Below are 16,236 nucleotides of genomic sequence, written 5' to 3'. Positions count from 1 at the left end.
TAAGAGGCTAAAATCGAGGTGAAAGTGAATGGTCACGTGGGCCAGGAGGCAGCAGGAGAGGTGGCACTTGGATGTAGGATATATGGCCAAGGAAGATCCGACAGGACTTCCTGATGCATTAGATGGAGCGTGCGAGGGAAAGCAGGACTCAAGGATGACTCTGAGGTTTTGGGCTGAGCAACTGGAAGAATGGGATGGAGGTCCCACATGCTGAGTTGGGAAAAACCGGAGCAACAGCAGATGTCAGGCAGTAAATCAAGTGCTTCTTTTTGGAGTAGGTTTGAAATGTCTAATAATCTCCAAATGGAGACGTCAGGTAGTTGGATGCATGAGGAGTTCCGGGAAGGAGACAGAAACCGCTGCTAAATCTTAGAAACAGAACTTTGGCAAATGTAACCACTTGTAAGAGTTGAAAGCACAGATGAAGCTAGATATCCCTGGTGCTAAACGCATCTTGCACAAAGAACTGAGCTCTGATCACACAATAGTAGACATGGCACACCAGTTATGATGCGGCACAATGTTAAACTCTAAGAGCTTTGTTGCTAATTTTAAGATATGATGCAAAAAGGTGAAGGAATAATGATCACATATTCTCTTCACATAACAGAGACCAAGAGAGCAGCAATGTCAAAAAGGCAGCTTGGCATGTATCAAGCGTGTGGACTTCGTAGTCAAACAAAATTAGGTTTCAATTCTGGACCGAGCGTTTAATACTAAGGATGTCTTTGGATAAGTTACTTAACATCCCTGAACTCTGATTTCCCAATGAGCAGGGAACAAACCATTCTGCTTCACAGGGCTCTAGGAAAAGATGATAAATGTGCACAGGAAGGACAGGGCACACTGGCTGGCACACAGTCAGTAGTCCTTAAATTCAAGCTAACATTATTTTTGTTATGCTACCTTAGGGAGAGAAGTCCCTATAATACAATGGATGGGAGTGATGAAACAGTAAACCCCTCCAGTTGCCTTACAATTAGTTATGTGTTTTGGTCTGCTCATCAATAATTAGCCACAAAACCAAGGTTGGAATGTGATTTAACAAACAGATGGTTTGCAAATTGTCTGTTTTATAACAAACACACTGACAGATGAAGGAATTTACTAGAAGGAGAAGACATTACAAAAGAAAGCTTTTAAATCCCAAGTCTAAAGCAATACATGCTGGGCCTTTTCCAGCTGAGTCTAGAAAAACTAAAAGAGGACTCTGAATGGTAAGTAATCAACCTAGCAAATACAGTCTGGTAAACATAGAGCAAATATACATCTGGTAAATGTACAGCAAATATAGGGCTGGTGAATGTATAGCAAATACATGGCTAGTAAAGCCTAATTTAGAGGGAAATTAAAAGATGAGCTGCTGACAGAGTTCTCTTCCATGTCTCATTAGGTACTTACTGACTGAAGTGCGGCGGAACTTATGAACATAGCCACAGTAATGTTCACGGGGATCTTGCAGGCGATTTCTCTCCATATCCTTCTTCTCTCCATTTAGTCTTTCAGGAACCAAAAACACCAAATCATTTTCCTTTGGATGAAGCTGTTTAGCTAGTTCACATTCCTCAAGATAAACTATAAAACAAGAAGAAGTCAGCATTTATTCTAACAGAATTATTTTACATGAGATTAAAGGATATTAAACCCTTGTACTAAGTTCAAGCAAGTATACAGCACTAGTGGACTTTGTACATACTTCAAAATGATTGTCTAAGTTAGTCAGCATTGTCAAATATTGATCACACAGTATTATAAAACTCTTCTTAAAACCTGCTACAAAGCCAAAATAGATGAAGTCATAATATTCAAAAGTAGCTAATAAATTTCTTTTCCTTGAAGTTTACCTTAGTTTTTAATCAAGGAATTTTCACTTTTGTGCCCTACTTTCAAAATCCCAAGAGAAAATCTGGAAACAGATCCATGTACACGTAAGAATTTTGAGCCTACTAGTGGCATTTCAAACAAGGGGGAAAGGACAGTAGTAAAATAAACGGGGCTGGGAAAACAGAGCAAGCTCTAAAATTAAAAAGTTCAGTACCAACTGCCAAATCCAGCAACAACATACTGAACCAAAGCACGAAGTACTAGGATTAAGTAGACTGAACTACTAAGTCAAAAAAGAATTTTAAAAATGCATCATGTAAGAAATGTCTATTTGAAGGCATCAGAGAGCAAATACAACAATGAAGAGTTACTCTGTTGAGATCCAGAACAATGTGGAAATCCATAGGGGTCAGCCCAGTATTTTCCCTAGAAACATCTGAACTCTTTAGGGAGTGGCAGCCAGGAATTTGAGCAGTACCTGGGATAGCCTTGTACAAAAAAAGAGACAAAAACTGGAGCCCAGGGCCTGCATAGATAAAGTAGGCATCCTGGTAGCCCTCAAGCTTCAGGTTGGGACCATGAAGGACTACACCCAAGAATGAAGGCAGCTTCAATTCACCAGAGCACTTCAGGAAAGCTCAATCCTTTAAACCAGATTAAGATGATCCCACATTGCTAGTACTCCCAGAATCCTGGCAGAAGCAAAGAAAAATCCTCTCTGGAAGAGGACATCCTATCATCCTAGGCCCCTGATTATTTTTTAAATAACTTTCCAAAGACAATGACCAACATATTAGAGGTAAGCAAAGCACCAGGAGAGAATACATGAACTAGCAGAATCAACAAACAAACAAACAAACAAAAAAGCGCTGCACAAGGCACTACACAGAGTACAGTTGAACAGTCCTTGAATTGGTTCTAGGACTCCCGCAGACACCAAAATCCTCAGATGCTCAAGTCCCTTATGTAAAACAGCGTAGTATTTGCATATAACCCACGCACATCCTCCAGTACACTTTAAATCATCTCTAGATTACTTATAATACCTAATACAATGCAAACGCTATGTACATAGTTGTAAATCCAACATAAGTGGTATGTAAATAGGTGCTGGTGCATAGCAAATATGTTTTTCTGGAATTTTTTTCCCTGAATATTTTCAATCCACGGTTGAATATGATGATGCAAATCCCGCAAATACAGAGGACCAACTGTATGTCTTACACAGTTTAAAATATAGAGTTAAAATACATAACAATAATAATATACAAAGTGGAACAGATAAACAGGGTTAAAGTTTTAAGATTTTGTCTTATCTATGGAGACACTTAAAGTACCGATTAAAACTGTAAACTTTGAATCATGCACGCTGTAAGTTTTCACCTGAACTACTAAATGGCAAAAGAGGTAAAAGCTGAGGTATAATTTCCAAACTAAAAGAAAAGAAAAAAATGAATGGTTCAAAGGTCTCACATATATGTAAAGAGTATACTCTAGTTCTATCAGTTTTTTCTTTATATATTTTATTAGGTATTCAAAATGGTCCTATCTTCTGTTAACTGAACTTGCTATCATTGTGAAATACTCTCTTTTAATCTCAAATAATGCTTTTCTGCCGTAAAGTCTATTTAGTCTGGTATTAACAGAGCAAAACAAGTTTCTTTTAGTTGGGTTTGCATGAGTAGCTTTCTCCAATCTTTCTCTTCTAACCTTTCTGTATCCTTATGTTTACATGTATTACTTGTTAACAGCTTATAACATGCCAATACTGATCTTGAAAAAACTTTTTCTACCCAAAGATACTAAGGCTACTTAGAAAATCGCAAGCTCACATACAGGATAAAAAATATAGATGGTATCGGTCATATCAGGTAGCAGGAAAGCTCTCAAAGACAAGTAGGGTCCTGTTTAAAGGGCTCAGGAGCCAACTTGAAGAAACCAATTACAAAGACTTGAAACAGAAGTGTATTTAAGTCCATGTGTTCATAACGAAAAGAATTTTTTTTAAAGTTCACTGGTCAACCCAGCACTTGCAGAGAATTAAGTCATTATTTTGAAAACTGGTCAGGAGTCAAGTATCAATACTTATTCTACCCTTCTTTATAAAGTATACTACTGAGTAATCAAATAAAATGGAGCACTTTCTCTTTACAGAACTACAATAGCTAATAAATGAAGAAATGATCAAATAAAAATATCACCATTTTGTATCCTTTAGTAAAATAATTAATCTAGGCATTAAGGATCAACGGTTATAAATATTACAAAAAGAGAAATTAGAGATCAAGCACCTCCTGATAAAGGAACACACCAACCCCAGCTATGAAATAGTTTTGCCAAAAATATTAGGTCAAATGAATCTGATCAAGCCTCTAGATCCAACTATCAATTTACAAGAAATACAAAGGACTGAAAAACATACTAAACACCACCAGGGGGATGCTATCAGCAAGACACAGACCATAATTCTACAGGGTCAACAACACAATTTCTTCAACAAATAAATTACAAAGGGGGGAAAAATCCATGAAGGAGACAATTATAATTGAAGAAGACATATTAACAATGTCAATGAGTGGACCTAATTTGGATCTTAATTCAAACAGGCTGAAATAAATTGTTCTTTATGAGGAAACTGAAAACTTGAACACTGTCTAGCTATCTAATATTAAGAAATCATGGTTAATACTTTAGCAACAAAATAATGTTTTACTATGAATTTTTAAGTCCATATCTTTTAGAGATAGTCACTTAAATAATTACAAATGACACCAAAAGAAAAAAATCTAACCAATGATGATCTGCAAAACCTCTCCCTAGAAAACTGTAAAACATTACTGAAAGTAAACCTAAATAACTGAAGGTATGTATCTTATTCAAATCAGTATTAGGAAGATGTCAATTCTTAACAAATTTCCACATTTTTTTTTTCTCTAAAACTTACATGGTAATGCAAAGGGACAAGAATAGCCAACGTACTCTTAAGGCAAAACAAGGTAAGCGGACTTGCTCATTAATGTTTATAATAAAGCTTAATTAAGTAAAATTAAGCAACGTGATATGGGCAGAGAGGTAGGCAAATGATCCAATAAAGAAGAAAGGAGTCCAGAAAACGGTCAGTGCATTAAATGGACACCAGATTTATGACAAATATGGCACTAAAGACCATGGAGAAAGGATAATCTTTTCAATAAGCACTGCTGGGGTAACTACATCTCCATTAGGGAAGAAAATGAAACACGGCCCTACATCGTACTCATGTACAAAATCCATTCCAGGTTGGCAAAACAGTGAAGCCTCTAAAAAGGGATTGGCAAACTTTCTGTAAAGAGCCAGATTTTTCTTTGCAGGCTACATATGGTGTCTGTTGCATATTCATCATCATCTTTTTTTCAAAACCTTAAAAAAAATGTAAAAACCTTACTCTTGGGCAGTATAAAAACAGGATACAGGGTAGATCTGCAAGCTGTGGTTTGCTGACACCTGTTCTAGACGTTAAGATAATATATTTATGACCTGAAGCAGGGAAAGGTTTCTTAAATGAGGCACAGACCATTAACCATAAAAAATACACAGATGCATCTCCTATGTTAAAAAATAAGTTCTAAACAAGAATAAAATAAGAATTTTAAAGACATCACTAAGAGAGTCATAATGCAAGCCAAAGTGGGAGAATGGTTTATATCCAGATTATATAAAGAACTTGCTACAAATCAGTAAGAAAAAGACAATTAACAGAAAATGAACAAGAGTCTTTAATAGGTGCTTCCCCAAAGAGGTTACTTAAGCATCTACTAAATATATGAGAAGGTGCTCAATCTCACTGATAGCCAGGATATTACAAAATAAAACCACAAATGGCCATCAATACACACACACTGCAACGGCTAAAATGAACAGCACAATCAACACAAATGTGTTGGCACAGACACGGAGCAACGTGACTTCCATACGCTGGTGGGGGCGTGTCATTTTGCATGACTGGCTTGGCGCTATCTACTCATGTTAAGCTCATGCATAATACCGTGAGACTCTGAGACCCACTTCAGGAGACAGACTCCACAAAAATGCCCTCGCATAACACGAAGAGACACACGAATGATCATAGTAGCATTATTCATAAAATGCTGTGTGTAGAAGCAGGCCTGAGGCTGCTATCATTAGAAAGGCCTGCTTACAAGGTTGGCCCCCCTTGGAATCTGGGAACTTGGATTTCCAGACAGCTCTCATCATTTGCTGATGAGAATGGCTCACTGTACCTTACCTGTTTGCCAAATTTTTTCTCTACAGCTTATGTCAAACACCCACTTTACTTGTGAAAGTCATGAATTTGGGCTAGGCAGAGGGTGTTTTAGGCACTGAGTCTCTAAGCTTCCCTGGTAGATAATGTGTCACATGGGTTGTCACACCTCACTACTGGGAAAATTAAGTGCGTCCTGTGTGACTTTGCTGGGAAAGGACTCTTGGAAACTTGCTCCTGGTTTGCTTTTTCCCTTTGCTAATTTTGCTTTGTATCCTTTTGCCATAGTAAGTCACAGCCATGAGCATGAATATAATTCCTGTGAGTCCTCCTAGCGAATCACTGAACGTGGGGATGGGCTTGGGGAGCCCTGACACACAGGCCTAAACTGCTGAAAAAAAAGTCCATTAACGGGAGTTCTCTGGCAATCCAGTGGTTAGGACTCGGGGCTTTCACTGCTGTGGCCCGGGTTCAATCCCTGGTCGGGGAACTAAGATCCCACAAGCCGCATGGCACTGCCAAAAAAACTTCTTTAAAATAATAATAATAAAAATGTCCATCAACAGTAAAATTGTGACATAGTCACACATTGAAATACCACCACAGCAATGAAAAAAATACCAAAGATGCACACAAAATTGATGAATTACGAAGACATGTTACATGAAAGAAGTCAGACACAAGAGTAAATGCTATGTGATTCTATCATACCATCAAGATAAATGGTAGATAAATCAGTGATTTAAATATTAAAAAGAAATATAAAACTACTACAAGAAAATATGGAAGTATTTATCTTTCTAAAACCAACTGAACAGTAAAGAAATAAATACGGTATTTTTGAACGTATGAAGATAAAAACTGTCTGCCTCAAAAACTGCATGTGAAACTGAACAGGAAATAATGAAATTGGAAAAAAATTAACAATGCATACAAATAAGAAAACCCCCCTAACAGAAAAAGAAAGGACAAAAGGCATGAACAGACAATTATCCGCCCCCTCAAGAATACAAAAGACCAATAAAGATTTGAGGACAAAAACTATAACCTCAAATGAGATACATTTTCCATATAAAACTGGGGGAAAAGTTTAAGCTAGCAAATGAGAAGAGATACATTCTTACATTCTTATGTTAGAAGTGAAAATGGTATTCTTTTTGGTAGACAGAGGCAATATGAACCAAAAGTCTTAAAATGCACCACTGTTTGATCTAGCAAAGGAATTTATTCAGTGTAACAGTAAAAAACCATAAATAATGTACATGTCTAACTAGAAATTACTGGTTAAACAGAACTATGGAATATGCTTACAATGGAATAACTACAAACACTGAACATGCTATTATTATCTCTGAAAAGACATTTATAATAGATTAAATGAAAATAAGTCAAATGTAAGCTCCATGAAGGTGGAATTTTATGTTTTCATCACAGCTACATACCTAGCATCTAGAATCATACACTATCAGGTAGTATAAAATCAGTAAGTATTTGCTGAATAAATACATGAAAAAAGTCACTTAGGTAAAATAACCCTACCCACCCCCCCACCCTCTCCCACCCCCACTTCACTCAGATGAGTAGGAAGTCTAGCAGTAAGATATACACTACTATGTTCATAGGATTATCTCTGAATGATGGGAACTGTGAGTGATGTTTATTTTACTACTGGCTAGTATTATCTGAATATTCTACAGTGAACATATAATACCTTTCCCCCCAAATATATGTACATGCTTTTTTTCTTAAGTGAATCTATGGAGTAGGATGGATTGCAAGGGGGAAGGAGGCAGACAGAGAATTTATACTTTTTATTTTAAAGGGTTCTGAATGCTTGGTTTATTTATAACTAAGACATAACTGTGACACGTGCTCCAGACCACTCATGAAACGAGAGCAGAGACGGCAGAGAGATTTACTCAGAATCTGTACGCACGATCATGTCAACACCCCCTCTGCCCCGACCAGTCAAACTCCCTCACTCACCTTCTCTCTCCCTTGCCCAGCATCTAGGGACACTTTGGCCTGTGGTATTCTGATTGCACAATGGTTAAAACCATGAATTTTATAACTGTCCCAGTAATTATCCTCATTAATTAAAGACTTCAAACATATTCTTAGTAAGAGGTTACAAATTCACCTTAGGAAACCTATATCCCAGAAAATTCAAACAATTATTATGTTCCCTCAAATAGCAATCTCCAATTATTATATGATATAGCCCAAGTTACATAAGAAAGAACTTACCCACAAACTCCCAGTATTTTTTATAATCAGTAGGAAATGTTCGTAAATGCAACTGATGGAATTTCTCTTTGTTTGGAGAGCTGATCCATTCCTGTGCCACCTACGCAAAGAAAAAAAGCAAATTAAGAAAGCAAAAACATCTGAAAAGCCAATGTTAAACAGCAAAATTTTCCAAAGTAAGCAACCATAAAATCCAGAACCTAGAACTCCCATGTGACACAAACATTAAAAATTAATTTGGGACTTCTGGTTTCCAGTTTCGCATGTAAGGAACTTAGAAGTCGCCACTCCATCCCAACAAGTAAAAAGAGACAAAAAGGTGGATACAGACAATCACAACTTACCAGAGCAGAAAACTCTTAAGTAGAAACCTCCATGCCAGGAGGAAAACCTGAACTGGATGTGACAAACTGTTGGAGGCTCAGCATGAACAACTCTCTTAAAAACTCTAGGGGGACCCAGTCATAAGAGGGACCCCACACTTTGGTGAGTTTTACCTCTAGGAGCTCTAACAGGCTCTCACAGTGAACACTGGAGAAAATTCCCTGTGTGCTTCCAGAGGGGGTGGGGGGTTGGCGGGGACTGGGGAAAAGGAACCATTGTGAAATACACCAGAGCATTCTTGACCTTCTTAACAAGGTCTGATCTATGAGAAGCTATTTTACCAGAGTCAAACTTGCTGGGATTTTATCAGAGCCTAACCTACTTGAGGGAAGAAAACCAGCTCCAGCCCATTCTAACCATCCTGTCTCATCCAAGGAGGTGGGGGGAAACTAAGAAGCATGTGGTGTAAAGTTCTTAGTCCAGAGGCAAAGGCTCACTAAAAGAGTGACACCTTATCATAGGACTATGGAATGGTCTTCCTTCCCCCATACCTCATTTCTATATCACTAAAGGCCTAGTTACTGCTGTTCCTTTTATTTAGTAGATTATGTCCGCCTTGCAACAAAAAATTACAAGGCATACTCAAAGGCAAAAAACACAGTTTGAACAGACTAAAGAAGCACTAAAACCTGTCAGATATGGCAGGAATACTGGAATTATCAGACCAGGAATTTTTTTTTTAACTACAGTTAATATACTAAGGGTTTAACGGAAAAAGGAGACCATGAAATAATAGATGGGTAATGTAATGAATGAGATGTAAAGTAGAAAGAATCAAAAGGTAATGCTAGAGATCAAAAGCACTGTAACAGAAATGAAGGATGCCTCTGATGGCCTCATTAATACACTGGACATTGCTGAGGAAACAATCTCTGAGCTTGAGGCTATAGCAATAGAAGCTACCAAAGCTGAAAAGCAAGGAGAAAAAAAAAAATGGGGAAAAAAACCACACCCCAGAATATCCAAGACTGTGAGACAATGACAAAAGATGCAGCATACACATAATGGAGATATGAGAAGAAGAGAGAGAGAAAAAGAAGCAGTATTTGAGGCAATAATGACTCAGAGTTTTCCAAAATTAACCTCAGACACCAAACCACAGATCCAGGAAGCTCCAAGACCAAGCAGAATAAATGCCAGAAACTACACCTAGGCATATCATATTCAAACTTCAGGAATATGAAATATCAAAGATAAAGAAAAAAATCATGAAAGAAGCCTGTGAGAAAAAACACCTTATCTATAGAGGAGGAAAGATAAGAATTACATCTAACTTCTCCTCAGAAACCATGCAAGCAAGGAGAGAGTAGTGAAATATTTAGACTGTTGAGAGAAAAAAACCTAACAACCTAGAATTCTGAATCCTGCAAAATTATCCTTTAAAAGTGAAGGAGAAGGGCTTCCCTGGTGGTGCAGTGGTTAAGAATCCGCCTGCCAACGCAGGGGACACAGGTTCGATCCCTGGTCCAGGAAGATCTCACATGCCATGGAGCAACTAAGCCCGTGAGCCACAACTACTGAGCCCGCGTGCCACAACTACTGAAGCCCACATGCCTAGAGCCCGTGCTCCATAACAAGAGAAGCCACCGCAATGAGAAGCCCACACACCACAATGAAGAGTAGCCCCTGCTCGCTGCAACTAGAGGAAGCCTGCGCACAGCAACGAAGACCCAATGCAGCCAAAAATAAATAAAATAAATTTATAAAAAAAAGAAAAAAAAAAACTCAACAGTAAAGAAAACAGACAACCTGATGAAAAAGATGTGCAAAAGGCCTGGACAGACACCTCACCAAAGTAGATATACAGACTGTAAATTAGTATATGAGAAAATGCTCCATATCTTATGTCATCAAAGGAATGCAAATTAAAACAACGAGACACTATTACACACCTATTAGAATGGCCAAAATCTGGAACACTGACAGGACCAAATGCTGACGGGGATGTGGAGCAGTAGGAACTCTCATTTATTGCTGGTGGGAATGTAAAATGGCACCATCATTTTTTTTTTTTCTTTTTTTTTGCTGAGCCACGTGGCTTGTGGGATCTTAGTTCCCTGACCAGGGATTGAACCTGTGCCCCCTGCAGTGGAAGTGCAGAGTCCTAACCACTGGACCACCAGGGAATTCCCAAAATGGTATCACCACTTTGGAAGACTGTTCGGTGGTTTCTTATGAAACTAAACATATTCTTACTGTAGGATCCAGCAATAGTGCCCTCAATATTTATCCAAATGAACTGAAAACTTATATTTATGTTAAAAACCTGCACATGGATATTTATAGCAGCTTTATTCATAACTGCCTAAACTTGGAAGCAACCAAGATGCCTTTCAGTGGGTGAATGGATAAACAAACTATGGTACAACCAGACAATGGAATATTATTTAGTGCTAAAAAGAAATGAACTATCAAGCCATGAAAAGACACAGAAGGACCTGAAATGCACGTTACTAAGTGAAAGAAGCCAATCTGGAAAGGCTACATACTGTGTGATTCCAACTATGTGACATGATGGAAAAAGCAAACTATGGAGACAGTAAAAGGATGAGTGATTGCCAGGGTTGAGACTGTGGAGGGGTGAACAGGCAGAGCTGAGAGGATTTTTAGGGCAGTGAAAGTACTCTGATATTAAAGAACTGATACATGTCATTATACGTTTGTCCAAACCCTTAGAATATACAAATCAAGAGTGAACCGTAATGAAAACTATGGACTCTGGGTGGTAATGACGAGTCAATGTAGGTTCATCAGTTGTACAAATGTACTACACTGGTAGGGGATGTTGATAATGGGGGATGCTATGCAGAGTTTCTCTAGCTCGCTGCAACTAGAGAGAGCCTGTGTGCATCAACCAAGACGCAACCCAGCCAAAAATAAAGAAATAACATAAATTTATATATATATATAAAAGATAAGTACTGAGTACTATCTCCAAAATTTACGCCCAATGAATTCACTTCTCTTTATTTCCATAGCTACCACCTAGATCAAGCTACCATCATCTTTCTCCTGGGCTACTATAATAGCCCCCAACAGGTCTACTGCATCTATGCTTACCTTTCTACAGTTATTCTCTAATGAGCAACTAAGAATGTTTTCTTTAAAAAAAAAAAAGTAAACTACTACATATTGCTACTCCCCCAGCCTGAACACCAACCAACTAAAAATCCTCCAACATCTTCTCACTGTACTGAGAATGAAACCCCCAACCTGCACTTAACAGGGTTGTATACCATCCAGCTCTTGACTGATTTCTGCAATCTTACTTCATTTCCTTTTACCTCTAAATTACCTCACTCCAGTCACATCAGCCTAATCTCTGCTCACACATGCTCAGTTAGGCCTACCTCAAAGCATTACAGTCTTGACCCTCCCCCCTCCTCTGCACAAAACCCTCCTCTCCTGGCTCTCAGCCCGATCTCAAAAGCAGCCTCCCAATGTCGCTCATCATATCAACCTGTTTTGTTTCCTTCACAGAACAAATTATAACTGGAAATTAGCTAAAAAACGGTGCACTCTCCCTATAAGGGGTGTGGGCACTAAGAATCACAGCTGGTACTCCAGAAGGGCCCCCTTTCTGCCTGCTCCTTGTCTACACAACCTAAAAAGCGCCTGCCAATTACACTCTGCATATACGTGCATGCACACACAGAACAGAAGGGGACTGCAGACAGAGCCAGCAAACTAAAACTTTAAGAAAAAAGAGTATTTGCCAAAACTGCCCCCCAAAATTGGTCCCTGTCAAAATAGTGCACATTTATCTAATACTTTTGCGCGTTAAACGTTAAGGATTAAAAACTAATATATCCTCTATCAGTCACATCAGTACACAAAAGGCTCATATGTCTTTTTTTCCCCACACACACTGTATTTTATTTTTACAAGAGATAAACAGACTGACACCAAGCACTGTAAATGGATGACCACAACAAAATCAACAATGATTGCAATTACCAAACACAAAACAGACTCATACTATGTCATAATATTGACATTCAGTCCAGGAATCCTCTACTGTAACAGCTCCTTTACTTTGCTGTGAAAATTGATTTGTATATTTTTTGCCTCTGAGTCCTTGTGGGATTTTTTTTTTTTATTCAAGAGACTCGTATTTCTAAAAGTTGAATTTGCTCGTTTGCCCTTTGGGTCAAGGGATAATTCTACGCAATGTCATTGCATTCCACCTGCAATAAGACATAATAACTGGATAACCAAACACTGCATTTCATGTCCTAAATAGGATACCAACCACATTTTTGTCAAAGGACTCTAAACACACTTCAGCATTCCATTAACGAACAATATTATGAAGTCAAATTACATCCAAATGAGGGTAAGAAGCCTTGGCCCAAGACTGTGGTTGATGCCACAGTCTCTGGCTTATAAGAAAGAATAAAAATTAAAAGTAATCAAGGGCTTTCACTGCTGAGGGCCCAGGTTCAATCCCTGGTCAGGGAACTAAGATCCCACAAGCCACATGTTACAGTGGGGAAAAAAAAAAGTAATCAAGGTATATTAATAATACCATTAATAAATGTTGGCCTACATAAACTAGAAATGCTAAAACAATGCTGTTTCACTACATGGTTAAAAAAAAAGAACAAGATTGCAAAAAAAAAAAAAAAAAGAACAAGATAAAACTTCATAGTAAAGATGACAGATTGAACACAGGTATTTCCTTTCATTCCCCCTGAAACCCCACTAAAACACCCAAGGGATTTTTCACAACAGGATTAATTCATTAGGATGAGGAGAACAGAAGAGGAGGCAAGAGTATCAAAATCTGGGAAGCTGGTAAGCAGATGGATGAATGGTTAACTAACTCAGCAAGTCCAAGAAGCTGAACTCTAAGCAGGAAGCATCTGACATACACCTCTAGAAGGAGGAGGGCTGAAGGGAGACTGCCCCTCCCTGTTCCTAGCAAAAAGCTATAGAGGTTTCATCTCTATAAAGTGTGACAGTCTCTGGCTGTGGAGCAGCAGACAGAGAGGGGATACTGTACTTAAAAAAAAAAAAAGGTGGGGGGGGACGTCCCTGGTGGCGCAGTGGTTAGGAATCCGCCTGCCAATGCAGGGGATACGGGTTCGATCCCTGGTCCGGGAAGATCCCACATGCCGCGGAGCAACTAAGCCCGTGCGCCACAACTACTGAGCCTGCGCTCTAGAGTCCGCGAGCCACAACTACTGAAGCCCTCGCCACAACTAGAGAAAAGCCCGCGTGCAGCAACGAAGACCCAATGCAGCCAAAAACTAATTAATTAATTAATTTAAAAAATAAAATAATTTTAAAAAAGGGAATTAAGCAAATGTTTATATACTGAATGCCTGGACCTTGCCCTCTGCCCCCACCCTCACCCCACAGGCAGCTCTCCATCAGGCCTAGGCTTTCCAGGCAATCGATCTGAAGATTCTTCTTGGGGAAATCTGACCTCACTAAGCGGGGGGGGGGGGGGGGAAGACTAAAAACAGTGATATGAGGGTGGGGATGAGGCTTCCCAATAAAATGCCAATGGTCAACAAGCCTATCCCTTTCACTTAGAGCTTCTAATCTGTTTTAAAATCTTACATGTAACAAAATATAGATTATAACTATACCTAAGCATATAATCTTAATATAAAGAATGAAACTAATTTGGATTTCACCATGTGATGGTGTCCTTCAGATCACATTTGACTTCCACAGTGCAAATAATAAAGGACCATTTTAGTAAAAGTATCTCTTTTCCTAAGCATCTCTTTTGATCTGTCATTATTCAAATGCATCCTCTTTTCTTATAGCATTAAAAAGTTGAGATATATTTCACAAAATTCACCACTTTAGAGTGTGCACACTACAGTGTGTTTTTAGTACATTCACTATTTTGTGCAACCATCACCGTTATCTAATTCCAGAACATTCCCACCATCCCAAAACAAGCCTTATATCTATTAGCAGTCAGTCCTAATTCCTGCCCCCCCCTTCCCCTGGCAACTACTAATCCACTTTCTGTCTCTATGGATTTGCCTATTCTGGAAAATTCATATAAATGGAATTACACAATATGTGGCCTTCTGTACCTGACTTCTTTCACTTAGCATAATATTTTCAAGGTTCATCAAAGAACAGGTAAAAGTACATATAATGGGTCATCCCTTTTAATAGACTAATATTCCATTGTATGCATATACCATGTTTTGTTTATCCATTCATCTCCTGATGGACATCTCGGTTGTTTTCAACTTTTGGCTATTATGAACAATGCTCCAATCTACTTTTTAGTATCCTGTTCTTAAATGTGAGTAAACCACCAAAAATCATTAGACATGTGAAGAAAGGAGTTAATATGAAAGGTCTGTAGACACTAAAATGAATAGGAAAAAAGCAACTGGGAAAACAGGGACAATGCAAAGAGAGGAAAACTTTCAACTAACTTTAAACTTATCATTAATTAACTTCAGGTAATAAAAAATACTGTGTACATGAAGAAAGCACAGAATCCTATAAAAAGGAATAATGAGAGAACAAGAGTTCCGTGAAACTAAAAATATGCTCAAAAATTTTTCAATAGACTTGGATGCTGAGAAAGTCTCCAAGGAAGGAGAATGACGACGACAACAAAGACAGACAGAGATGGCAAAATAGAAAGAAATTTTAGGACATGCAAAGTTTCAAAATTTATCCCCTACACATTCTTTTCTCAGGAAGCTTCAAGGATGTGCCTTACTAAAATGAGGGGGTGACAAAAACAGACAACCCTGGGTACAGGAGACAGAGATCCAACACAGGAAAGAAGGAAATGCAAGCCCTAGGATGAGGATGGTGAGCATTTCAGGTTAACCATCCTAAACCAAGAGGATGAAATTTATCAACTATCTGATGTGCCTGATCATATTGAGAGACCTAAACATCCAAGAGACAGTCTGAAGCTAATTTAGTAATAAGTACATAGAAAATTAAGTAAACAATAAATCCAGAGAAAGCAGAGAGTCGGAAACGAAAAGTAGTTACAGCTACCACATGACTTAGCCTTGGACACCTTTTTTTTTAAAAAAAATTCAAAGACCTTCTTTTTTAAAATTAATTAATTAATTTTTGCTGTGTTGGGTCTTCGTTTCTGTGCGAGGGCTTTCTCTAGTTGTGGCAAGCAGGGGCTACTCTTCATTGCGGTGTGCGGGCCTCTCACTATCATGGACTCTCTTGTTGGGGAGCGCAGGCTCAGTAGTTGTGGCTCACGGGCCTAGTTGCTTCGCAGCATGTGGGATCCTCCCAGACCAGGGCTCGAACCCGTGTCCCCTGCATTAGCAGGCAGATTCTCAACCACTGCGCCACCAGGGAAGCCCAGTGGATACCTTTTATATCGTCAAAATAATAACAAATACTGACCTAAAAATTACAAGACTACTCCATAGTGAGGATGGGGAAACAGGAGAGGTGTGTGTGAACACAGGGCTGGAAAGAGAGGGTACTTCCTGTAGTGGGTAACTACAGAAAATGTCTAGAACTGAAAAATTAACAAGTCAAAACAGTGGCATGTTATTTAGAAATATGGAAGTATATAA

The 16,236-nt window shown here is 38.6% G+C and overlaps 1 protein-coding gene across 2 annotated transcripts in view; it reads right to left on the bottom strand.

Annotated features, from left to right (window-relative positions):
- SETX (senataxin) overlaps positions 1 to 16,236 on the bottom strand; it is a 76,343-nt gene that overhangs the window by 30,184 nt on the left and 29,923 nt on the right. For both annotated transcript variants that reach the window (XM_082619262.1, XM_082619263.1), the window contains exons 11-12: positions 8,312 to 8,411; positions 1,402 to 1,575 (exon numbers count right to left, since the gene is read on the bottom strand). In XM_082619262.1, the coding sequence (XP_082475388.1) occupies positions 1,402 to 1,575; positions 8,312 to 8,411 (274 nt within the window). The remainder of the gene's footprint in view (positions 1 to 1,401; positions 1,576 to 8,311; positions 8,412 to 16,236) is intronic.

Source organism: Mesoplodon mirus, assembly GCF_964341445.2.
Source record: "Mesoplodon mirus genome assembly, chromosome: 1".
NCBI classification, from domain to species: domain Eukaryota; kingdom Metazoa; phylum Chordata; class Mammalia; order Artiodactyla; family Ziphiidae; genus Mesoplodon; species Mesoplodon mirus.
The sequence above is the reverse complement of the archived record's forward strand: the minus strand, read 5'-3'. Positions and strand labels throughout refer to the sequence as shown.